Here is a 25,880-nt window from a genome sequence, read left to right on the forward strand (position 1 = left end):
TGACTTTAATCGTCCACTTGATGGCGCAGTAGAGCCAATGAATCGTCACAATGCTTCGAACCATGAGTCGACCAGTTGGATGGAAAGCTTCAGTTCATCACAAGGCTTCATCTCACCATCACTAATGAAAGCTCTTATAATTTGGCTGCTATTAGAGACCATTGATTTAGTCTCTCTTTGGTTACTACGTGGATCTTTTTTCAGACAAATTAATGAAAAAAAATATAATAAATGGAAAAACAGAGTACAAATGTGGACAGTTAACTGGATATTACAGCGCGATTTCAGTGCATAAATACATAAATACAGGTCTGAGACGTAAGTGGTGCAATATTGATAGAGCTCACATGACTCCGTCCTGTTCGTATCCCAGAAATCCACCAGGATTTTAGTGCCTCATATACTGCACAGGTCATTGGCACACCTGAGATTCAGGACGACATGCTAAGCAGTGCTGTGTCACCATCAATAATACACCATATTAATGCAAGGTACAATTACAGCTGGGCTCCGCCACATTTTATTTTAACAGAGGAAATAAAATATGCAGAGCTAGCTGAGTTGGTTGAAATTCAGTTGCTACTTTAAGAGAATTTCATACAAGAATAATTGAAGATAAAATAGGTTATTAAAGCTGTCATCATTGCTTCAGTGCCATATTCTCTCTGCTGTAACTCCGATTTGAAGAGGGCTTGTTTAGGCAACAACTCAGAGCACTATACGATCACTGCCGGTCACTTAGGTGATTTGTTATAAATGTGAAAACAGCTATGCAGGTTTAATGCAAGGAAGTCTTTACTCAGTGTTTGGCATGGGTCCTAAATGAAGGAGGGGTAGTCTGTCAGTCACTGCATTCCTCACCTGCATGGGAAACTTCCCAAACTGGAAGTTATCAGAAACATTGGAGACAATACTGAATCCACCAGAGACAGCTGGGACAGGTCCTAGTCATTACCATACAGAAAAGAACGGATTTATTTCAGTTCAGTTCAAATTAATAAGGTGAAGAAAAAACAGAGACTGCATCTTATGTGTTTTCTATTCTATTCTAGTAGTTTTAGAATCCAATAACTACACAAACAATCATGGCAGTGAGGTGTGGAGGGCCAGGAGTGACAAAATGAATGAATTAAATATGCCATTAATTATTGAATTAAATGTTTCATTATTTAATTAAATGCCCATTCACTTCACTAGTGTTTGTAGTTGTTGTTGAGAAATGCCCACTGAAAGAATGGCCACCAGGGCAAGTGCCTGTAATCGGATTACAGTAACTCGTTACTTGTAACGCATTACTGCCCATCTCTGTTGAGAACAAATAATGTAAATGAATAATAGTGTTCAAATTGTTCGTTAAAACTCTGCATATCTCAGAAAAACTAAAAAAAAATCAGCTTTCTTCACTCACTTCTTTACAATGCAGCCATTACAGTCTTCTTTGATTGGTCGCTGCAGGATTGCCATTCTTCTCATGTTTAGTTTTTTTTCCTATCAGTGCTTTAATTCTATGAAATAAATTTTTCAAAGTCACTTTTTGCTTTCACTAGCTTGTTTTTAGTGTCCCACTTTTGGATCTTCTGAACTCACTCTGATTAAAGTTGTCATTGTACTAATGTTATTCATGTGCAGCTGACTTCACAGCTGTGTGTGGGTTTTTTTTTTGCTTTTTTGCAACTTTTTGTGATATCTAAATGTTTAACCTGTTCAATAACATTATTACTATTCAGTGATTATTATATATGATTATCACTTGGCTACGTGAACATACATAAATCTGTTCAATCTCAGCGACACAAGCATGTCTTCATGCGCACACACAGTTTCTACTCCCATTCATTCAGGTTTATATTTACAACTTTTACAGGACGAATGGACAGCCATCACTTTAAGGAAAAACAAAGAGAGAGAGAGAGAGATTATAAGTTCAGGGCAGGTCAGTTTTTATAGAAATGCATAGATGTGTGTTGTACTTCCATCTGGCTTATTACTTTCTAATGCAGGGGAAAGACATTGGCAAAGAAACACCTACTACATAAATAGTTTGATTTGAAGTTGCTCTTTTGAGTCCTCTCTATTGACTCTGACATCCTGCTGTTAACAGTTTCATGGTATTGCTTTGTTTGCTTTAAACAAACCTCACAGGGTGGTAGAATATGTCTGCGGTGCAGAGGTCCTTGGATCGCCTCTCTGTTGTCTTTGTTGACAGCAATGAAGGTGGTGAAAGAACTGCTCACTCCTGATTGGACACTGAGCTGCACCACCTTCTCCTTCACTCCTCCATCTTGCTGTCCTCTGAGCTCTCTCTCCTTCATCTCCAGGGAACGAATCAGAGTGCAAGCACCCAACCTGTGGACTGTTAATCTGCAGACAAGGAAGAAAACATTTACAGTTCTAATGTTTCCTATTTTTGCTACATTTGTACATCACTGACTTTTCTGTTTTTCTGTACTGAGGGTGCATTCTTTTTATATTAGAATTAGTAGAGTTACAGAGGGTATATAGAGTGTGAACATAAAATAAGAGCTTGATTAGGCTGTAGAAACGGATGAAAATCCAGTAAAGTGAAGAGTGTGTGTGTGTGTGTGTGTGTGTGTGTGTGTCTGGCAGGAAGTGAAGCAGGAAGTCTGAATATAGCTTGTGAGCTTGTGAGAGACGTTTCAAAAGGAAAACAGAGGAATTAGAGAGTGAAAGTGCTAAGAAATAGTAATGAAAATGATATTAAATAAATGTCTTAGTGTGTTAATACAGGTGCCCATGGACTTGGCTCAACCTCAGATGAGTACAGCGGCAAAATGATAGATTAACATAATTGGAACGACAAACAGGCCAGGCTTTGGCTGAAATTTTACAGCTTCACCTCTCATCCTGCCCTTATCCTGAGAAGAAGCTTAAAGGACAGTCAATCTCCTGATGAAGACAGAAAACAGACAGAACAACACCGTAGATTTGAAGAATTAACAGCAGGCAGAAGACAGTACAACTGACCTAAAACACTGAAGGGTCCAGCAGCATGTATGTTAATGGAACATGTGCTCTGAATTACAAGCTGGAAAGAGTACCAGTGACATGACTGTGTGAAAGCACTGCATTGGACTGTCTGAGTTCATATTTGCCATGCTGGGAGTTAACCGCCAAGAAAAGACTGAAAAGATGAAGAGAGAATGAACAGAGAAGAAGAAACGGCTGATTTGGGCCTGTGTTTGATTTGGGAGGCCACACAGGAAGCTGTGAGAAGAGGGGACGAGGACCGGTGAGAGGTGAAGGCTGGACGTGTTCAAGTGAAAGTATAGGAAAATTGGGTTGAAAATTGAGGCTGAACTTGTGGGGTTTAGAAATGTCCAGAGCATCGCAACAGAAAGGTGAATTAAAAAAAAGAGAGAGAGCGGGATGAAGAAATAAATAAACTAATAATACATAAATGAATAGAAAAATCTTTTGTATATGGCGCGGTGCTGTGGGCACCTAAGTCTTTGATAGTGTAGAATTTTCAAGTCAATACCATGGTTGCATCTACTGAAAATCTCTGTGAAGCTTAAATCTCAATGACCTTGACTTCAAGGTCAGAGGTCAACTTTTCTGAAAATCAGAGGAGTTTCACATTCATAACACAGGTATGTCTACTAGGAGGCTGAAGGGTAGCTCTATATATTTATAAACAATCAAAAACAACAATTATTACGCAATTTATTTCCAATTTGTATGGAATTTATTTCTGTAAAGGTGGTGTTTTAGGTCTGATTGAAGGACTGATGTGATGGTAAGGTGTCCACTGCTGCGCTTTGAAGATTGGTAGGCTTTTTTTTTAAATTTTCACAAGAATTGCTACTTCCCCTAGAGTTTTGGCCACTCCAACAATCAGAAGATTTCCCTATGAGCAAGCATTTAGCGACAGTGGGAAGGAAAAACTCCCTTTAAAAAGGAAGAAACCTTCAACAGAGCCAGGCTCAGGAAGGGACAGCCCTCTGCCACGACTGGTTGGGGTGGGGGGAGTGAAAATTAAAAAAAAAGAAGCCAAAGTGATCATTTTTGGAGCAGCTTAATTAATTTTTGCATTGTAATTTGCTGTTAATGTCATTTTCCAACCCCAGTTTGTATTTTTATCACTTTTGTCCAGGGTGGAAGATGCCATGCTGGAGACTGATTCAGTATGGTCTTTCAATGTTGATACATGGGAACCTTTTAGAGAGGCCAGGGCTGAAAAAGGGATGCCGGAGAACCTGAGAGGGTGTTATCCGCTGGTGTGCATCCAAGGCCAACATCTGTTTAATTAGGCTGACAAATAAGCGTTGGCCAGCTTCTGGTCCTCGTCTAAACATCATTAGCTGTTCGAGGTCATCCAGACGTGTAAGTATTATGTATCTTGTCTCCAGGGATTCATGTCCTGTCCCTGGAACAGAGCCTTTATATTGTTCTTCCGTCTTAAATGTCCAGCGCTGTTGCTTGTATTTGTCTCCAATGAAATAGTTTTCAGTGTACACGCCAGAGTCTAGCACATGATCTGGTGGCTGACCCTGAGTCTCTATGATGAATTTCAGATAATCATAGTCATTCTCCGAAGGGTAGAGTGGCACCCCTGTAGCAAGCTCCACAGCCACCAGCCCCAGAGACCACATGTCACTTGCTTCATTGTAAGGAAGGCCAAGCATAACCTCAGGTGCACAGTAACCAACCGTCCCCACAAAGTCACCAGGTATCACTGCAGACGCAGGACATGCGAGGCCAAAGTCTATAAGTTTGACTTTGATGGGAGACTCATGGCGGTTTACAACCATGATGTTTCCAGGTTTGAGGTCAGCGTGCACTATTCCCACAGAACTCAGGTGGGACAGAGCATTTGTGATTTGACCTAAAATTGGCCTGACTTCGCTTATGGGGAGACCCTGTTTATTCCGGTCCCCTATGTAGTCCCACAGGCATTGATCAAGGAGTTCAAATTTCAGGCAAACCCGCTGTCCGTCGTGGAAAAAGCCGTTCCATTGAACAATGTTGGCGGCATCTGGATCCAACCTTCGCAGCTGCTCCAGGATGAAAATTTCCACATGTGCCTGTTGCAGAATATCAGGGTCGCTCTTGTTGACTTTAATGGCAACAGCTTGGTTGGTTGTTGTGTCGCGACATTTGGCTACAATACCAAAGCCCCCTTCTCCGAGGAAAGCCTCTACCTTGTAGTGCTTTCCCAAAATGCTCCCTTTAACTAATTCAAGCTCATCTGAGCTGAATGATGGACTGGCTGATGTGTGGACGAATACTTGCTGAGAAAATTCAACCGAGTTTTGAAAACTGCAGTTGATTTTCTGTGATCTCTTGCTTTCCAAGTTTGAAGGGTGCTGAAAGACCACAGGGTTTTGTGATATTTCAGCACTCATGTCAATGCACAGGGAACTCTTAGGGCTGAAAAAGGGATGCCGGAGAACCTGAGAGGGTGTTATCCGCTGGTGTGCATCCAAGGCCAACATCTGTTTAATTAAGCTGACAAATAAGCGTTGGCCAGCTTCTGGTCCTCGTCTAAACATTATTATTTGTTCAAGGTCATCCAGACGCGTCAGTTTTATGCATCTTGTCTCCAGGGACTCATATCCTGTCTCATACTGAAATTGTTGGTCAGTCTTAAATGTCCAGCGCTGTTGCTTGTCTTTGTCTTCAATGAAATAGTCTTCAGTGTAGACGCCAGAGTCTAGAACATGATCTGGTGGCTGACCCTGAGTCTCTATGATGAATTTCAAAACATCATAGTCTTCATTTCCAGGGTAGAGTGGCAGCCCTGTAGCAAGCTCCACAGCTACCAGCCCCAGAGACCACATGTCAATTGCTTCATTGTAAGGAAGGCCAAGCATAACCTCAGGTGCACAATAACCAACCGTCCCCACACGGTCACCAGGCATCACTGCAGACGCAGGACATGCGAGGCCAAAGTCTATAAGTTTGACTTTGATGGGAGACTCATGGCGGTTTACAACCATGATGTTTCCAGGTTTGAGGTCAGCGTGCACCATTCCCACAGAACCCAGGTGGGACAGAGCATTTGTCAGTTGACCTAAAATTGGCCTGACTTCGCTTATGGGGAGACAGTGGTTTTTCCGGTCCCATATGTAGTCCCTCAGGCATTGATCAAGGAGTTCAAATTTCAGGCAAACCCGCTCTCCATCGTGAAAAAAGCCGTCCCATTGAACAATGTTGGCGGCATCTGAATCCAACCTTCGCAGCTGCTCCAGGATGAAAATTTCCAATTTCGCCTGTTGCAGAATATCAGGGCGGCTCTTGTTCACTTTAATAGCCACAGCTCGGTTAGTCATGGTATCACGACATTTGGCTACAATACCAAAGCCCCCTTCTCCAAGGAAAGCCTCTACCTTGTAGTGCTTTCCCAAAATGCTCCCTTTAACTAATCCAAGCTCATTTGAGCTGAAGGATGGGTGAGCTGACATGGTGAAATGTGTCGGCTTGGTCGGTGAATTGCTAAGTAAAATTCTCTCAAAACTCTCCAAAAAGGGTTTGCTTGCTGTCAGGTCAAGGTCCGTTGAGCATTAAAGTTTAACAGAGCAAAGCTCCTACTTAAGGGTTTTTTCTCTCAGCAAGATGATGACATAACAAAGGATCTATGTCATCATCTTGTGATGTCACAAGATGTCACCTTTTTTCACAAGATGCATTCCATTTGGATCAAAGGCATTCTATTTTTTCAGTTGAAACACTAAAAAAAAACAATGTTTCAACAGGCCAGGCTGCATTTTCTGCTGCGACATCTCAACAGGAGATAATAAGATAAAGACAAGGAAGACTGGTGATCTATCCATATCAGCAACATCGGCAGGTTTCTAGTGCAGGAAGTAATAAATTCAGCCCTCGTGTTTGCACTACAGGTTGCTTTCATGAGTATTTCTGTTTTTGTGGTGGGGGAATTTTTCCTCGTTCCAACGATGTAAACAAAAACATTAATTGTGCTTTCCGCAATGACTAGTAATCATTTTGTCCTACTGTTCATTTACAGAACAGGAAAGGTTTTGTTTGGTTATGATTGTTTTGCAAGAAATGCTTCAATCACAGTGGGGTAGTCTTGATTAAAATGTTATATGAGAACTGTGGCACCATGTGTGACCAGATATTGGCATGTAGTCGTCGCCAGACTGTCATCAAAAGTGTGAAGTTTGGGACAGACTGGACAAAATACATTTTTAGAGATGAAAATCTTATGTCCAGTGATAAATGATCAAAATTCCACCACAAACATGGCTTTGACAAAGATGTCCCTTTCTGAAGTAACCCCAAAAAGTTCCTGAAGTAACCAAATGGAATTTAACCAGTGACCTCTCACTTTGCAGGCGAATGTGTAAACCAGCGATGCCTGGAAAACACTAAAACTGTGCCAAAATGTCATTTTACATTCAAAATGGCGGACTTCCAGACTTCCTCTTTGGATTGGGTTCACTGAATCTGTGTGTAATAAATGTCATACACGTATTTCAAGCTGTAAATAAGTTGTTAGAAGTTCTTTAAAATTTCTTAAGTGGTGCTGTAGATCCATTTCCGCAGTGCCAGTCACTTTTTAAAAAAAAGTACATTTTGACCTGATGTGAAGAATGCAAAAAATGTCATTAGTTTGGAAGCATGTTTGGTATATGATATACTTGCCTGACTAATAATAATTTATTATTACTATTACTACTGTTGTTGTTGTTGTACAATGGAGCCTTTCCCCTGTGAATGACCAGCTCCCAGCTAAAATGTGTATTTTGTGCCATTTATAAGGTCAGTGCTTTATCATACCTTAAACTGTGCAGGGTAAAAGCCTCAGTTGCTGGGAAAAGCACAGGTGTATTAGAGTTTTTCTGAATTGCTAAAACACTAAACCCCATTGTAAAAACTAAACTGTCAACTATGAAAACTCTTTCATCAAATCAGTCCCACTGTTGCCAAACTCAGATCTGCCAAAAAACATCTTAATGCTCCCCGATATATTTTGTGGACTGATGAGAGTGACATCCAGCACAAAACTAATGCAGCATTTCATAAAAGCAATATCACACCAGCTCCTGAAGGACAATGTCTGGCCATCAGTTTGTGCCTTGAAGTGGCACAAACTGAAGTGTAATTGGGTTATGTAGCAGGACAACAGATGTGAAAAACACCAGGAAGTCCACCTATGAATGTCTCAACGTCTCAGGAGCTGCAGATGAAAACAAGCTAGCAGCTAAATCTGGTACAATGCATCCTTTCTCTACAGAGGTTCTGTTTTTGCTTGGTCACTGACAAATAAAGTGGAAATGACAAATAAATAAATAAACAAAATGAAGGGTTTGGAGTGGCCCGGTCAAAGTCTGGAGTTAAATCAGATTGAGGTGTTTTGCCATGACTTGTCCTTGAAAACCTTCTAGTGTGGCTGAATTAAAACAATTCTGTAAACAAGAAAGAGGCAAAGTTCTTCTACAGCGAGATAAAAGAATCATTGCAGTTCTTGCTGGAAAAAACTACATTTTGTCCATACTTGGGTTATCTTTGTCTAATATTAAAATTAGTTTGAGGATCTGAAACACAAACTGAATGAACATCTTTTCTCCCCTCTTATTCACACATTTTCCCTGCATCTCTTCACATAAACCTCACTAAACACCTCAACGCAGATGGAGGATGCCAAAGTTGGCCTGCAAGCCTCTCTTCTGGTCAGATCTCCAGAAACTGGCGAGTTATTTGTGAACTTTGACCCAGAGATTCTGACGCAGATCAGAGAGGTGAACTGCATGACAAAGATGAATTTGGCAATCCCTCCCTTTGCTCTTCTACTGCTGCAAAAACAGGACGTCTTTAAGAAACACTACAATAGAATACAGGTGAGCATAGCACACAGTTGTAGCTAAAATTTCAAAAATGCATACAGTGAACAACCAAATGATCAAAGCTGCATGTAACTACAGGGAGTGCAGAATTATTAGGCAAATGAGTATTTTGTCCACATCATCCTCTTCATGCATGTTGTCTTACTCCAAGCTGTATAGGCTCGAAAGCCTACTACCAATTAAGCATATTAGGTGATGTGCATCCCTGTAATGAGAAGGGGTGTGGTCTAATGACATCAACACCCTATATCAGGTGTGCATAATTATTAGGCAACGTCCTTTCCTTTGGCAAAATGGGTCAAAAGAAGGACTTGACAGGCACAGAAAAGTCAAAAATAGTGAGATATCTTGCAGAGGGATGCAGCAGTCTCAAAATTGCAAAGCTTCTGAAGCGTGATCATCGAACAATCGAGCGTTTCATTCAAAATAGTCAACAGGGTCGCAAGAAGCGTGTGGAAAAACCAAGGCGCAAAATAACTGCCCATGAACTGAGAAAAGTCAAGCGTGCAGCTGCCAAGATGCCACTTGCCACCAGTTTGGCCATATTTCAGAGCTGCAACATCACTGGAGTGCCCAAAAGCACAAGGTGTGCAATACTCAGAGACATGGCCAAGGTAAGATAGGCTGAAAGAGGACCACCACTGAACAAGACACACAAGCTGAAACGTCAAGACTGGGCCAAGAAATATCTCAAGACTGATTTTTCTAAGGTTTTATGGACTGATGAAATGAAAGTGAGTCTTGATGGGCCAGATGGATGGGCCCGTGGCTGGATTGGTAAAGGGCAGAGAGCTCCAGTCTGGTTTGGGCTGGTATCATCAAAGATGAGCTTGTGGGGCCTTTTCGGGTTGAGGATGGAGTCAAGCTCAACTCCCAGTCCTACTGCCAGTTTCTGGAAGACACCTTCTTCAAGCAGTGGTACAGGAAGAAGTCTGCATCCTTCAAGAAAAACATGATTTTCATGCAGGACAATGCTCCATCACACGCGTCCAAGTACTCCACAGCGTGGCTGCAAGAAAGGGTATAAAAGAAGAAAAACTAATGACATGGCCTCCTTGTTCACCTGATCTGAACCCCATTGAGAACCTGTGGTCCATCATCAAATGTGAGATTTACAAGGAGGGAAAACAGTACACCTCTCTGAACAGTGTCTGGGAGGCTGTGGTTGCTGCTGCACGCAATGTTGATGGTGAACAGATCAAAACACTGACAGAATCCATGGATGGCAGGCTTTTGAGTGTCCTTGCAAAGAAAGGTGGCTATATTGGTCGCTGATTTGTTTTTGTTTTGTTTTTGAATGTCAGAAATGTATATTTGTGAATGTGGAGATGTTATATTGGTTTCACTGGTAAAAATAAATAATTGAAATGGGTATATATTTGTTTTTTGTTAAGTTGCCTAATAATTATGCACAGTAATAGTCACCTGCACACACAGATATCCCCCTAAAATAGCTAAAACTAAAAACAAACTAAAAACTACTTCCAAAAACATTCAGCTTTGATATTAATGAGTTTTTTGGGTTCATTGAGAACATGGTTGTTGTTCAATAATAAAATTATTCCTCAAAAATACAACTTGCCTAATAATTCTGCACTCCCTGTAGGAGTATAAAACATCCTGGAATTGTGTTTAAATTCCACACAGATTTTTAAAAATGACTAAAATCGACAAAAACCCATTTTATTGTCAACTGAAAAATTCAGTTCATCCCTTTTGTGTGATTGCAAAAATGCTCCAACATGCATCTATCTCATTTCAGCTGATGTTGAGCGAGAACACTAGAGTGCGTGCCAAGATTCAGAGTGTCTTTGAACAGCTGGCCATGCCACATGTAGCTAAGGTAAGTGGACCGACCCTCGGCTACCAAAACTAGCAATTGGGACATGGAATGTCACCTCTCTCATGGAGAAGGAGCCTGAGTTAGTGTGTGAGTGTTGAGAGGTAGCGGCTAGATATGGTGGATGTGAATGGCTTGGGCTCTGGAACTAGTCTCCTGGAGACGCGCCCTTGGTGCGAGGTGGCCGGCTGGGATTGGGAATCCTAGAGTGATTGACCGAACAGTAAAGGACAGTCAGGCACAGGTTAAAGTCCAAAAAAGTGTTTTTTATTTAACCCAAAAAATGAACTTTGGTAAAAATAAAAAAAATCAACATCTTGGGCAAGAGATCAAAGCAACTGAGCTTGACTCAAAGTTAGTTTTTGTCCCTACCCTCACCTGTGGTCATGAGCTTTGGGTAGTGGAGGAGGTGACTGGGGAGAGGGAGGTCTCAGCTTCTCTACTTAGGCTGCTGCCCCAAGACCCAGCCCCGGATAAGGGTAAGAAAATGGATGGATGGATGTGTCTGTGAAGGTTCTCAGTCATCGTAGTCTAAGGATGGATGGTTTCCCTCTGTTCTTTATCATGTCGATGTCAAATCCTTCATGTTGTGCGCGCTCCAGTTAGCTAAATTATGTTTGCCAGTGCTAGCTAATAAAGCTTTGTTTTGATTTTATATTTCTCTGCAAAGTCCTGCATTTCAGTCCAACCCAGCATCCCATGATCGAGCGTCATGTGATTACATAAAAGTTCAAAATAGGACTCATTTTATTTGATTTCATTTGATTTTATGTTTTTATTTTCAGTTGTCTCTAGTAAGTCAGAAGAACACACAAAAAAATGTTAGATCCTTTTTTATTGTTGCTTGGTTTCGTCATGAATCTTTTCTAAGCATTAAACTGGTGACAGGTATGAGACTGACTGTCACAGCAGGTTGCTTACAAAGTGCATCACCATCATCATACCATACATGACTTACTTGACAGGTGGATGAGGCTATACAACCGGGTTTGACCTCCCTCAACTGGACATCGCTGAATATTGACAAGTATCTCGACCGCATCGACAAAGTGTTGGGTAAGCAAAAAATGTAACGAGATCGATCCTGTACACGCTGACACGAGACATTCCTGCAACTCAGCACTGGCTGCGTGTGATTAATGGATTTATTGCATAGGTGGCTTTCTCACAAGTAACACTCATATATTCAATAGATTCTTTCTCTCTCTACACATTGTCTTTTTTTATACTGAATTGTCTGTTTATCACTGTTCTCTCCTTTGTTCAAACGCATAACAAGTTCCCCTTGATTTTTCCCTCTTTCCCTTATTTTTGGTGGGTTTGTGTCCCTCCCTTTCTCTTTTGTGTGGTTTTTTTTGTCTGTTTAGCTGATCTTGAGTTGCTGATGGACAGAGTGAATGACCTGGTGGAGTTTAGAATAGAAGCAGTACTGCAGGAGATGAGCATATCCAACCTGTGTGTCCTGCCAGAGGATGAGCCTGTGACCTGTGAGGAGTTTGTTCAAACCACCAGGGTAAACGAAGACAAATAAAATAAAAGTATCCGCTGGGTTATTGTTGCTCTACTAAGTCTGTGTAACTATGCAGACATCTGAAAGATGCTATCAATATTTATTAAGTGGTTTTGGTAATTCTCACACATTTAAAATACTTTTTTCTGTATTTAAACATTATTTCTTATTCTAAAGATTAATTACATTGAACTGAACTGTATATCTGCATGTGTCTAGGACCTTTGCATAAGACAAGCCCAGAAAGTGAACATGAAGAGCTCACTGGTGGAGGAGGCAGCTAATGAACTGATCAACATGCTGCTAGAGTTTGACCACAATCAGAGAGAGGAGGTGGAGAAGTTTGAGGAAGAAAGCTGCACAGAGAGCAAGACCATAGACCACAATGACAGTGAAGGTATGCTGACAGTTTCCTTTCACGATCAAACACAATACAGTGTGATAATTATGATTCAATGCTGTAAGAGACAAGTTAAAAAAGGCAGTTCAAAGGTTTTTAAAGGAAAGGGGATTACCTTTTTTAGGACCTTGTTGTTTTTACTTTTATTATAATGCTGATTTATTCAAGGTGAAGTGTTGCTGAAGGTGTTCGTATTGACTGTAAACGTGTCACCTTCTTAGGTGATGACGAGCGTCTCTTCTCCAGAAACACGCTGCTACGTTCTGCTAGTGTTGGTCCTTCTTCTCCGTTGGTGAGGAGGAAGAAGAAGAGGGACTTGATGGAAGTGATGGAGCAGGAAGCCCAGGAGCTGCTGTCCTACTTCAACCACCGTAATGTGGATGCCTTGCTCAAAGTGACACGCAACACCCTTGAGATGTTGCGCAAGCGCATACATACGTCCTCGCTCATACACTTCTCTGGTGCGTCTTGTTTAATTGTTTGCTATATTTCTGTAAAGGCCTAAAATATTTAAAATAAGCTCATAAAATGTCTATTCCAATACTTTATGTGTGTTACCCTTCTCTCCCTCTGAAGCTGCAAGTGACCCAACCAGCCATGGCAAAAGCAGCGATCACCATGCAATCTTCAGAGTAAACATGACCCTTTCCATCCCTAACATTGTCATGGTTCCAGCTTTGGAGGAGGTTCAACAGGCTCTAAACCGCGCTGTAGAGTGTGTAGTCAGTGTCAGCAAAGGAGTCAGCCAGTGGAGCAAAGAAAGGATATCTAAGGTGAATAAAGGAAAAATCAATTTGTGACATTTAGCTTGATAACTGTAATAAACTGTTAGAACTGCTCTTTTTAAACTAATATTGTCGTGGTCCAGCAGTGTACTAAATAAACCCGGAGGTTTTACATTCCCCTTTCCAGAGACAAATGAATGAAAGGCGAATGGCAGCACTGAAACAAGACAGCTCTGAGAGCGAAACAGAGGACGGAGCAACAACATACAGAAGCTTGGCTGGTAATAGAGAACATTATCACTTTCATAGCTTAACCTCAGACCTTCAACAGCTCCCAACTGTGTCAGCTCACTCATTTTTAAAATTTTAAGATTTGCTGTTTTCAGCATACAATTACAACTCGATTTTACAGCTCAGCAGAGCAAGCAAATATCTGACCAGGGGCAGAAACACATAATATTGCTTGGGGAGGAAAATATTCAAGAATTTCATATTTAATGCAAATTAAATACATATTTAATTAGAAAGCGGCAGGGATAATCAATTTCCACTATGAAAAGCACATTTTACTTTTAGAAATTATATATACAGAGAGAGAAAAACTAAATGGAAGTAATTCCATTATTAACATGTTCTCTTGTAAAAAGACCTGTAACATATAATTATTTTAAAAGCCCAGAAGTTAATATTTGGAAGAATAATGTCCATCATTTCTGCTCAATGTGTTTTCTGTGAAATTCTGTCATTTTCAGATGGCAGTACCTCAGACATGTCAGCTTCTATGATCCAGGCCATCCCGTTCCAAGCCAGAAATTACTACAAGAGTGTGTCTGAGAACAAGGAAATAGCCAAGCTAATCTCTGTACTTAGCACCTCTATCACCTCCAGTAAAAAGGTACATGGCACTTAATTAAGCTATTTTTTATATGAAACTAATCCAAACTTAGCTGTCTTTTATTAAATCATGCCATACACTTTTTATATTTCTTTATCCCACATTTACAACAGATATTTTCATCTATATTTCTGTATATTTAATGAATATAAATGTCTTTTATTTTTCTATAAGTGCACTTCATTTCATATTCTCCTGTTGATATTAATGTGCAGGAAGTGGTGACCGCTCTACATCACTTTAGCCGTTACCATCACATCTGGAGGAAAGACCGTGAAGAGACCATGAGGAAGTACGTTGAAATGTATGGTTTCTATATAAATCTGCTTATCTGACATCGCACTAGTGCTATTTTTGTTTGTGTTTTGAACAGATTTATCGAGGGGAGTCCCTTGTTATCGGAGTTTGAGAGCCAGATTCTTTTCTATCGAGATCTAGAGCTGGAAGTAAACTCTGAACCAGAGTATATTGCTGTAGGAGCCTTGGCGCTATTCACAGGTCTTATTAAGTTACAAATTTAAAACCGGCATGAATGAGATTTTTGAGATTTTCAGCAAGTTAAATGATGCTCTCTGCATGCTCATATTACTTCCTGCCAGCACCCTTAAAGATGTCCCTCTCTGCTGAAATCAAGAATTGGATGGTGGACTACGGACTTTACTGTAACAGGAAATGTCGCTCAGAGATGGAGCACATTTTTGCTTTTGTAGATGAAGCAGGAAAGAAACTGAATCGACAGATCAAAGACCTGGATGATATTCGTATTGCCATGGCCGCACTGAAGGAGATCAGAGAGCACCAGATATCTATTGATTTTCAAGTTGGGCCCATAGAGGTAAACCACAGCATCACATATTTATCGAAGCTCTTTTTATACACACAAATACACACAGTGGGAAAGAGACATTTTTAGCTGTTTGACTTTATGAGTCTGTACAAGAAGCTCAGAAAGAAATAATTACACATTTGCACATTCTAGTTTTTGTCAGGTGGAAGACTTAGTATCTTATTTTTCCTCACAGGAGTCCTATGCCATGCTCCATAAGTATGAACTGTCAGTGGCTAAAGAGGAGGCTGAAAAAGTGGATACTCTGCGCTACACTTGGGAAAAGCTCTTGTCCCGGAGCACAGAGGTGCAGAACGAGCTGGTCGCCTTGCAGCCAAACTTCAGAGAAGAACTGGTCAGCAATGTGGAGACCTTTCTGGAAGACTGCCAACACTTTTATCAAGATTATGAAAAGGTAAAGTATCTATGGCTGTTTGCTCTGTTTCAATTAAACTTTTTATTTTAATTCAACAAATAAATGCTCAGTTAATTACAGTTAAGGTTAGTTTTAATAATAGCTACTAAAATGACACTTTTCCCTCTCTGTTTAAGGATGGTCCCATGGTTGTGGGACTTGCACCCCAAGATGCCAGTGACCGGCTGATCATGTTCCAGGTTGGTTAGTGATTAATTATTTTGTCTCTCTGTCAGTTAGTAAATATTTAGATCCTGCATTGACCTGATGCCTCAGAAAAGTAGTTACTTGAAACTGATGTTAAAAGAGCTATTATATTTTTATTATTATTATTACTATTATTATACTGTTACAGTTTCTATTTCATGGTTAGCAAAAGACAGATTTTTTATTCTGTATAAATTATACTCAGATAATTGCAAATGTTTTACCTCAAATGTGTAATGTTTTAAAGTCCATCAGAGCGTAAGCTGTACCTAATCGTAGCTCTTCTCCTCTTCAGAATCGATTTGACAACCTGTTCAGGAAGTACATCACTTACACGGGAGGCGAAGAGCTCTTTGGACTTCCTGTTACCCAGCATCCTCAGCTATTGGAGATTAGGAAGCAACTGGCTCTGCTGCAGAAGTTGTACGGCCTTTACAACAATGTCATCGATACAGTTAATGGCTACTATGATATCCTCTGGGCTGACATCTGCATCGAGAAGATTAATAATGAGCTGCTCGACTTTCAGACGAGGTTTGGCAATTTATTTGTTTGTTTTTTATTCAAGCAACTGTTGAACTCTTTTAACTGTAGATGTAGTAACATGAGCTTAAAATATGTTAATGAAGAAGGAGACGTTTTCAGGAAAGAAGCTGAACTGGAAACAAACAAAACTGACTATGTGAGAAAATAACCTTCTCATACTGTGTAATCAAGCCCTCTCATTACTGCAGGAATTGGTGACATCACAAAGAGAAAAAAAAAAAAGCAGAATTAAATTAAATGATTTTCATTAGTCCATCCATAAACATCACTCTTATTTTCAGGCATTAAAGAAACTGCTTCCTCTCACTTGCTACAATATGGAAACTTGTTTCGAGATGTTATAATTTCGAAATACTAACCCAAAAGTTTTACATAACAACAAAAAAAGTTGTTTTTTTTTCCAGTGGCAGAAACAAAGCTTCCTGTTCTTCATCAACACTGCATTAATATTTCAGTCTCACAATGCAAAGCTAATCTTTGCCCTTTATGTGGTCACATTTGTCCAGCATGTGTCAAATGGACACTGAAGGGGAAAGAGGCTAATAGGCTACAGGCTAGTTTATTTTACCTAAAGAAATTAAGAACAAGTTTTAATATAGCTGGAAGGGATTACTTGACAATGAAAATCTAGATAAACATTAGAAGCAGTCAGAAGGAAAATATAGAGCTATAGTCAGAGCTGAAGAAGAGAGGATATTTGTTTCCTCTGGCAGAAATGTCAGCTATCTGTTGTGGAGGTGTTGATTTGGTTGAGTGAAGCTATGAACAGACACTGATGCATGAACTTTTGCTCTGTGCTAGTAAGGAAGGATACTCAACAAGTTGTCCAATCCAATGACTCTTGTAGCGTTAATACCAAACTTGAAGTGTGTTGTAATACTTTTCCTTTAACAAACAAAATGTCAACTATACATCTAATCTAGTTCATGTCAACTTTACTTGACTTCAGCAAAGCTAAAGTGTAGTTTAGAAAGAAGACAATAAATATGAGTTTGACTGTCACGTCCTGTGAACTACCAGGTGTCGAAAACTGCCTCGTGCTCTGAAAGAGTGGCAGGCCTTTCAGGATCTGAAGAAAACGATTGATGAATTCAGTGAGTGCTGCCCCCTGCTGGAACTCATGACTAACAAAGCAATGATGGCCCGGCACTGGAAGAGGATAACGGAGGTTAGTGAAACATGGCCACTGGTGTAGCACTGCAACTGAATGTTATTGACTGAAATCAAGTCATCACCAGAACCTAATGATAATGATAATAGCTGTAATTTGTCCTGTTTTGTATCCAGGTGACTGGCCATACCTTTGAGGTGGAAACTGATACATTCAAGCTGCGTAACATAATGGAGGCTCCTCTACTCAAGTATAAAGAAGAGATTGAGGTACAAACGAATCATTAGCTGCTAATTCAATGTGTTTTCTTTTTTATTTGATATAATAAATTCCAAATAAAATACAAGTTTGGAAAATTGTTTGGAGGAAATGAAAACATTTAAAAAGTTTAAAGAGTAATATATTGAATTAACTGATAGGTGGTCCTGTTCAGTGCAAACACCAATCCTGTTTTTTCAGTGCATATGCATCTGTTTGCCATCAGCATTTTTATTGCTAACATTTAAAAACATTTGGGGGGCGGGATTCTTGTGCAGGATATCTGCATCAGTGCTGTGAAAGAGCGTGATATTGAACAAAAGCTGAAGCAAGTGATCGCTGAGTGGGACAACAAGACTTTTACATTTGCCAGTTTTAAGACCCGTGGGGAGTTGCTGCTGAGAGGAGACAGCACATCAGAGATCATTGCCAGCATGGAGGATAGCCTAATGATCTTGGGATCCCTTATGAGCAACCGGTACGGCAGTGTTGAGTGTCATTATCATTAGTGTCGGTAGTGATGATCTTCTTCCACAGCTGTGGGAAATCTAGACATTAGACGAGCCACACACAGGTGTGCGTCCCTAAGTAAGGCGAACGTGAAGATTTACCTTCTTTTTCAGGTACAACACCCCATTTAAAGCCCAGATTCAGAAGTGGGTTCAGAATCTCTCCAACACCACTGATATTATCGAGCACTGGATGACTGTCCAGAACCTGTGGCTCTATCTGGAGGCTGTGTTTGTGGGTGGAGATATCGCCAAACAGTTGCCTAAGGTGAACAACATTTCAGGATGTGATTCATATTGGTTATCAGGCTTAAACATGGACTCCAAATGCAGTTTAAAAGGCAATTTCAGTTTAAAAGGCAAACAAGTGAACTGAACTGAAATTACTCATTTGCAGTTACACAATTTACATAAAAAAATTCTATCTTTACATCATTATCAGATTTCTGGACAATATTCTGGGTGTTTAGGTGCAGTAGTGCATTAATGTGCCAGGCGTTGAGTTTCTTTTATTTTCATTTTCAAAAATTATATTTCAGTCTCTTGAGCAAAATAAATCACTGGTCCAGGCAATGTTTTCAGGCCACAGTGTTTTGACATTTAAAAGAAGAAGAAATAATAGTGAAATGTTGCCTTTGTAAGATTGTTTTACGAGCTTAATTCTAAAATCAGCGCCAAACAGCGTCCAAGCATTTAAAAGAAATAACCAAATACAAAATAATATAATAAAACAGTCAAACAGTGATCATGAGATAATTGACTAACTCAATCTTTTTAGGAAGCAAAGCGTTTCTCTAACATTGATAAGTCATGGGTGAAGATCATGATGCGAGCCCATGAAATGCCCAATGTGGTACAGTCATGCGTGGGGGATGAGACCATGGGACAGCTGCTTCCACATCTCCTCGAACAGCTGGAGATCTGTCAGAAGTCTCTAACAGGGTGAGTAGAAAAAACTTAAAACACCACCATGGCCCTTATTTTTAGGTTCTAATGAACTTAACCACCAAAAGAAAGGTAGAAGATTTTAAACGATAATCAGTAGTGAGGGTAAGTGAAGTGACTGATTTCCTTTTTTATGCTGTACAGTTAACTATCTGGTTTATTGTATTGTCTGTCAGATGATACTTTGTATTGATTTTTTTAAAATTATGTGGTCAAACAGTTATCTGGAGAAGAAGCGTCTGCTGTTTCCTCGTTTCTTCTTTGTCTCTGATCCTGCCCTGCTGGAGATCCTGGGCCAGGCCTCTGACTCCCACACCATCCAGGCCCACCTTCTCAATGTCTTTGACAATATCAAGTGTGTCCAGTTTCATGAAAAGGTGGATTATGTTCTTTTTTTGTTGTTTATCTTAAACACTTAACCTTCTGAAAAATATGTGATTGTAACATGAAAGTAATAAAATATAATAGCTGCTTTAATGTCAAATTGAATGAACTAATCAGAGTAATGTAGAATTTGAAAAATATACTTTTTATAAGAAAAATAACTTCATCATTGTAGTTATAATAATCGATCTAATCAGTGTTGCCTTTCACAGATATATGACCGCATTCTGGCCGTGTCATCACGGCAGGGAGAGACTGTGGAGCTGGATCGTCCCGTCACAGCTGAAGGGAACGTGGAGGTGTGGCTCAATGCTCTGCTGAAAGAATCCCAGAGGTCTTTGCACCTTGTGATCAGACAAGCTGCTCTGGCTATCCAGGACTCTGGCTTCCAGCTAATTGACTTCCTCAACTCCTTCCCATCTCAAGTAAGTCATTGTCCAAATCCAGGAACTAATCCGCAAACGTTTTAAAACATTGATTCGACCACAACTGGCTATCCTTGTGGAGCAAGGACGGCGCTGCTCAAAAACAGAAACCTGTGTAGCCTAAAGAGGCAATCTACTATGAACATTGTAATAAACTCCAAAATAAATTCTAAAGAAAGTTGGGATGCTCCAAAATGTAAGTTAAAATAGGATGCAATGATTCGCAAGTCTTATAAACCCATATAATAAATCTAGCAAATGTTTAAAACTGAGAAAACTATTTTGAGATAAAATATTGGCTCATTTTGAATTTAATGACTACAACGACAGCCAACAAGAGTCTGGATAAATTAGTGGTAGTAAAAAAAACAGCTGGAACATTTTGCAACTAATTAGGATATCTGGCAACAGCTCAGTAATATGAGTGGATATAAATAGAGCATGTTAGATGAAAGAATTGGGCTGAGTTTCACTAATCTGCAAAAAACTAAAATTGTAGAACAATTACAGAATGATGTTCTTTAGTGTAAAATTGCAAATATGAATTTCCCGTCATCTACGTTACGTGATATCAAAAGATTTCAAGTATCTGGAGAAATCTCTGTGTGCAAGGCTGAAAATCAATATTGGATGCCTGCGAGCTTCAGACCCTCAGGCAGCACTGCATTACAAACAGACCTGATTCTGTCATGGAAATCACTGCATGGGCTCAGGAACACCTCCAGAAAATCAATGTGTGGGAGCACAGTTTGCTGTACAGGCTAAAGCTCTATGCTGCAAAGAAAAAGCCATGTGTGAACATGATCCAGAATCACCGTTATATTCTCTGGACCAGAGGTCATTTAACACTGACTGAGCCAATGTGGAAAACTTTTTATACAACATGGAGACCACATCCTCACGCAATCTGTCTTTTTCTGCTCTCTCTCATGGTATGGGGGTGCATTAGTGCCTATGAAACTGGCAGCTTCCACATCTGGATAGATACCACCATTGCTGAAAAGTATCTAAATGTTTTAGAGCAAAATATGCTCCAATCCAGTCATGTCCCTGTCTTTTTCAGGGAACAACCTGCATATTTCAGCTAAATCGCATACTTTGTAGAAGGATACTCTGGGTTTTTAACTGCCTTACATCAGTCCAGACTGTTCACCACCTGGAAACATCCTGTGTCAGAATAGAACTGGGCAATATTCCTTACCCACGTACAGTTGCTGGTCTCCCCAGTTCCCAGATGTTTACTGACTGTTGTTAAAAGTGAACAAGTATTTTTTTTTTCTTAAAAGGGTGTGTTTTCTATAAGTATTTGTTATTGTTTCTATGTTCTGTTGTGACTAAAATATGGGTTATTGAGATTTGCAAATCATTGCGTTCTGTTTTTATTTATATTGTACTCAGCATCCCAACTTTTGGGAATTGGGGCTGTTATTTTCTCTGTAAATCTTGGGGTGTGGTACTAAACTGCTATAGTATTCCTTCATCAAAACAATAGTTAGATTTCTAAGGTCATCGGTACATTTGACCATTTTGATGTGTTTTGTTTTTTGCACATTAATGTAGGTGGGGTTACTGGGTATTCAGATGATTTGGACAAGGGACTCAGAAGAAGCTCTGACCAATGCCCGATACGATCGTCGCATCATGTCCAAAACCAACCAGTTCTTCCTGGATCTCCTTAACACCCTGATTGACATGACCACAAGAGACTTGGAGGCTGTGGAGAGGACCAAGTATGAGACCCTCATCACTATTCATGTCCACCAGAGGGACATATTTGATGAACTGGTGAGTATGTTGATCATTCGGTGAAAAGAGGCCAGAGACATCCGAGCTGGGATCAGTTAGACTGACGCTGAACTGTGCACATGAACGCTTTGCAATTTCTGTTCAAGATTAGAATCTCCGGCTCAAAATAGCAACCACTCTGTAAACTGTGTTTGATATTCAGACTCCCAAGGGCTGCCATGTCAGAATACAAAATGTTGTTTACTGCAGCGAGTAAATTCTGTCGAAAGTAGTCAGAGGGGTTTTAATGGCAGTCAAGTAATATTTAAAGTCACGACTGTGTTTGAATCTCCACTTAAGGCAGAATAAGCATGTTGCTGAACCCCAAGGTTAATAGAAGCAGTTTGAAGAAACTTTATTTGGATGTGTTTTTTCAGTTCTTTCTAAAATCATTTGTATTTATTTAGCTCATACCATTAATTTGTCCTGCTCATGTTCCTTTGTCCTGTTTGTTTCTAAACACATTTTTGCCTCACCTTATTTCCTCTCCAATAATATATCACACTGCTACTTTTCTACCCCCACTGTATTTTTTCTCACACATATTCTGCTTTTTATCTCTTCTATTCATTACTATTCTAATTCATTTTGTACTTTTTCCCATTTGCATCATTTTAACTTGCTGGACTTTTCTCTTCCCTCCTTTTCACTCTCCCCTATCCTTTACCTTCCTTTCTTCCCATTTCACTTCATGACCTCTTCGTTCATCCTCCACTTTCTTGCTTCTCTTCTCTTTCCACCCTTTTAATGTTACCCTCCTGTCACCGAAATCCCTCCTCACACATCCCGCCCTTCCACCTTTCTTCCCCTCTTTTATCTGGCTTTCATCTCTCTTTTCAAATAATCTTCTGAGTGGTGCCCTTCAATTTCTTATTCTTCACATGCCATCTCCCTTCTCCCTTCACTTCTGTTTCCATCCCCTTGTCTCCTTCTGCCCTCTCTTTCCCTCTTTCCCTGTCTCTTATCGCTACCCTTTCTCCACCTAGTGCCGGTTGCATGTCAAAAGCTCCAGTGACTTTGAATGGCTGAAGCAGTGCCGTTTCTACTTCAATGAGGACTCAGACAAGATGATCATCAACATTACAGATGTGGGCTTTGTCTACCAGAATGAATTCTTGGGGTGTACCGAAAGGCTTGTCATTACACCTTTGACGGACAGGTAAAGCAGACATACGTCAGTAAAATGTATCATAATGGCAAAAGTCATATGCACACACACTAATAAGAAAATAAAGGAAAAAAACAGCAGTATAACTTTTCTTTTTTGCAGTTTAAACAAAGACAGTGTAACCTTGGAGTGACTGTACAGAAAACGTGACCCTGCCTTTGTAACTAAGTCAGAAATGCATGCTGCATCATGCATCAGTTATTTTAGGAACCCACTCTAGATTTATGCTGAAAACTTGACCGTGATTGTTCGTTGTAATGTCAAGTTTCATGAAATGGATTAAACTTTCTGTGGTTGACTAATGACTGGATTTGTAAAGCAAAGAAAAAAAGACAACTCGGGGACTGTGAGGATGAGAAATTAGAAAGCAGGATGAAGCAGTCTTACACAGCGATCATCACATCTGTAACTAACAGGCGATATGAATGACAGAAAGAAAAGGAAAGAGGATCAGACAGAGTGAGGGAGACAGCAGTCCAACAACAAGAAGTGTCTTAGTAACAGACACAGAGGGTAAAATATGAGAAGAGACAAGGAGGGAAAAAAAGATGAGGAGAGACAAGGAGGAGATGTGAGAGGACAGCACTAGGGAGGGAGTTACCATCTAACATCAGACAGCAGCTCTCCAAAAAAGTGGCATGCTGGCCTTATGGCTAGAGGCGCCAAGACAGCTCTGCTTTTCCATCATTTTCTCATGCTGTCTTTCTTCTTTGTTTTGCTTGCTATCATTGTCCTACCTCCTCGCTGCCACCACATCACGTTAAAAAAGGGAAAGGTGCAAGTGGTCCTAAATTGTGGCAAAAAAGATGTTGGGATGAAAAAAGTAAATCTGGTTACGGAGTGGTCAGAATTAATCTGTATCTGCTGAAGGAGAGAAAATATGTCAGTATCCCAGCTTTACCATGATTTTTACCCCGAGGTCAGTCATTGTAATGAAGATGGAGACCAGTGACCAGAGGGCTAGGTCCTGTTGTCAGTCATCCTGATTGCTGATGTGTCCTTGAGCAAATCGCTGAATCCCCATCAGCTTCAGGGGCAGGGTTCTAAAGCTTAATCCTTGAACCTTGTGGAGAATGAGATCACGTTCATTTGTGGTCATTTTGAGTATGGATATTATTAGCTTATGAATTTATGAAATGATTCATGATTTATGAAATTAGATTGTTATTATGTTTGTGTGTCTACAATTGGACAGGTGTTACATCACTTTAGCCCAAGCTCTTGGTATGAGTTTGGGTGGAGCACCTGCTGGTCCAGCTGGAACAGGTATGAAAATTAGTCACACAGTATCTATCTATTTTTTGGAAATTACATTGAATCAAAAAGAAAATGCAACATTTTATAGGAATGAAAACCTAGAACTGGTATGCAAAACTTATGATTTCGGAATGGGACAGACATGTTAAAAAGCTGTTCCAAGGTTTGCCAAGTGTTAAAGTAATTGAATTTAACCATTTTAAATATAGATAATTTACCCTTCTAGACTCTATACAACTCAGGTCATTTAAATGAAGAATCAAACAACACAGCTATCTCAGTCGGGAACGGCTTCATTACAGAGTTAGCTTTGATAGTTTCTATTATGAGATCATTTGTTGTCAGGTTTTCTATCAGCATACAAATGGTTGCATTTCAGTTTAGGCTGTGAAAATGTTGCCTTTTGTTATCAGGAAAGACCGAGACCATAAAAGACATGGGTCGCTGTTTGGGAAAGTACGTTGTGGTCTTCAACTGCTCTGACCAGATGGACTTCAGAGGCTTGGGGAGAATATTTAAAGGTGAGAATCACTAAGTAAAGTCATGCTATAAGTGTCATGATAGACTGTGTGGCAAGCAGGAAGTACGTACCAATTGCAGAACTCATGAGACAGAATCAACTTAAAGAGGCAGCGTTTATTGCTGGGAGGCTTTACATAAAGATTAAACTTCACAAAAAACAAACCAAAACCCCAAACTAGAAAACTCGAAACTAAACTGGACACTTGAGTCTAAAAACTAAGAAGCACAAACTAGGAAAACAAACCAGGACTGGGAACTAGAATTTCCTCAGGAATTCGGAGGGGAAAAAACAGACAGCATGGTGAGGGTACGACATGACACAGAGCAAGGAAAACACAGGACTGGAGCAATCAAGGAACGGGAGACAGGAGGGAAACACAGCTCGGGGAGAAATCAGAGCTAACGAGACAAGGTGAAGCAAAACCAGACACACTGGAAGCACAACAGGCACAGAGACACAGACTTGACACTGAACATAGGGACACGGGAACAAGAACTAGAAATCACAGAGCAACAAACTAGAGAGCTAGAAATACTGAGACAGAAACCAAAACACTAACAGTGATAACCATGATGAACTCAAAGATCAAAAACACAACAAAACTCAAAACACTGGGTCACCGACCCAGGACCGTGACAATAAATATATACCCAGAAAGAAGTTTAAGGGTTTGAGTTATCAGGTTATAGGCCTGTGGGGTTTTTTTTTTTGCTAATAAATCATAACAATACAGATTAAAAAAAACAACAATCACACAATATGTAATGTCAGATATCTTATTTGTTTGCAGCGGACGGACCATAGCTCTGTGTTTATGTGATTTACCAGGTCTGGCTCAGTCTGGTTCGTGGGGCTGTTTTGACAAGTTCAACCGCATCGACCTCCCAGTTCTTTCTGTGGCAGCCCAGCAGATCGCGATAGTTCTCACCTGCAAGAAGGAACGTCGCAAAAATTTTGTCTTCACAGATGGAGACAATGTGGACATGAACCCAGAGTTTGGCATCTTCCTTACCATGGTTAGTGATGGAAGTAGAACAAGACTGCTAATATCTATTTGACTGGTCAGAGGAAATATCTAAAGGAGGCAGTTCTTAACATCAGTAAATGACACCTTAGTTAACAGAATGAATATTGAAGTGTATGAACTGTATCTGTTTCAGATGGTGCCTGGACATGCTGTGCATGCATGGACATCAATATTTACTCTTGGCTGTTAGATTTATCGCATAATGATTCCTTTTTTTTTAAAGCAAAATTTTTAATCTTGAAAACTGAAATGAATCACAAATAACACTAAAATGGAATTGAACTCTAACATGT

The 25,880-nt window shown here is 40.1% G+C and overlaps 1 protein-coding gene across 1 annotated transcript in view; it reads left to right on the forward strand.

Moving 5' to 3' along the window:
* The first annotated feature begins 8,618 nt into the window (after positions 1 to 8,618).
* LOC146562068 (dynein axonemal heavy chain 5-like) overlaps positions 8,619 to 25,880 on the forward strand; it is a 66,594-nt gene continuing 49,332 nt past the window's right edge. The window contains exons 1-27 of the mRNA XM_085295003.1: positions 8,619 to 8,825; positions 10,594 to 10,674; positions 11,637 to 11,727; positions 12,039 to 12,184; positions 12,401 to 12,578; positions 12,803 to 13,042; positions 13,158 to 13,354; positions 13,494 to 13,587; positions 14,059 to 14,201; positions 14,417 to 14,493; positions 14,575 to 14,699; positions 14,801 to 15,036; positions 15,224 to 15,442; positions 15,580 to 15,642; positions 15,945 to 16,183; positions 17,216 to 17,363; positions 17,483 to 17,575; positions 17,843 to 18,042; positions 18,188 to 18,341; positions 18,852 to 19,015; positions 19,239 to 19,395; positions 19,615 to 19,827; positions 21,388 to 21,612; positions 22,599 to 22,771; positions 23,976 to 24,046; positions 24,451 to 24,558; positions 25,389 to 25,576. Coding sequence (XP_085151129.1) covers positions 8,619 to 8,825; positions 10,594 to 10,674; positions 11,637 to 11,727; positions 12,039 to 12,184; positions 12,401 to 12,578; positions 12,803 to 13,042; positions 13,158 to 13,354; positions 13,494 to 13,587; positions 14,059 to 14,201; positions 14,417 to 14,493; positions 14,575 to 14,699; positions 14,801 to 15,036; positions 15,224 to 15,442; positions 15,580 to 15,642; positions 15,945 to 16,183; positions 17,216 to 17,363; positions 17,483 to 17,575; positions 17,843 to 18,042; positions 18,188 to 18,341; positions 18,852 to 19,015; positions 19,239 to 19,395; positions 19,615 to 19,827; positions 21,388 to 21,612; positions 22,599 to 22,771; positions 23,976 to 24,046; positions 24,451 to 24,558; positions 25,389 to 25,576 — 4,230 coding nt within the window. The remainder of the gene's footprint in view (positions 8,826 to 10,593; positions 10,675 to 11,636; positions 11,728 to 12,038; positions 12,185 to 12,400; positions 12,579 to 12,802; positions 13,043 to 13,157; positions 13,355 to 13,493; positions 13,588 to 14,058; positions 14,202 to 14,416; positions 14,494 to 14,574; positions 14,700 to 14,800; positions 15,037 to 15,223; positions 15,443 to 15,579; positions 15,643 to 15,944; positions 16,184 to 17,215; positions 17,364 to 17,482; positions 17,576 to 17,842; positions 18,043 to 18,187; positions 18,342 to 18,851; positions 19,016 to 19,238; positions 19,396 to 19,614; positions 19,828 to 21,387; positions 21,613 to 22,598; positions 22,772 to 23,975; positions 24,047 to 24,450; positions 24,559 to 25,388; positions 25,577 to 25,880) is intronic.

The sequence above is a fragment of the Mchenga conophoros genome, linkage group LG12 (genome assembly GCF_057382185.1).
Source record: "Mchenga conophoros isolate Kocher_MC1m ecotype Shallow Benthic linkage group LG12, M_conophoros_male_GT1.1, whole genome shotgun sequence".
NCBI lineage: Eukaryota > Metazoa > Chordata > Actinopteri > Cichliformes > Cichlidae > Mchenga > Mchenga conophoros.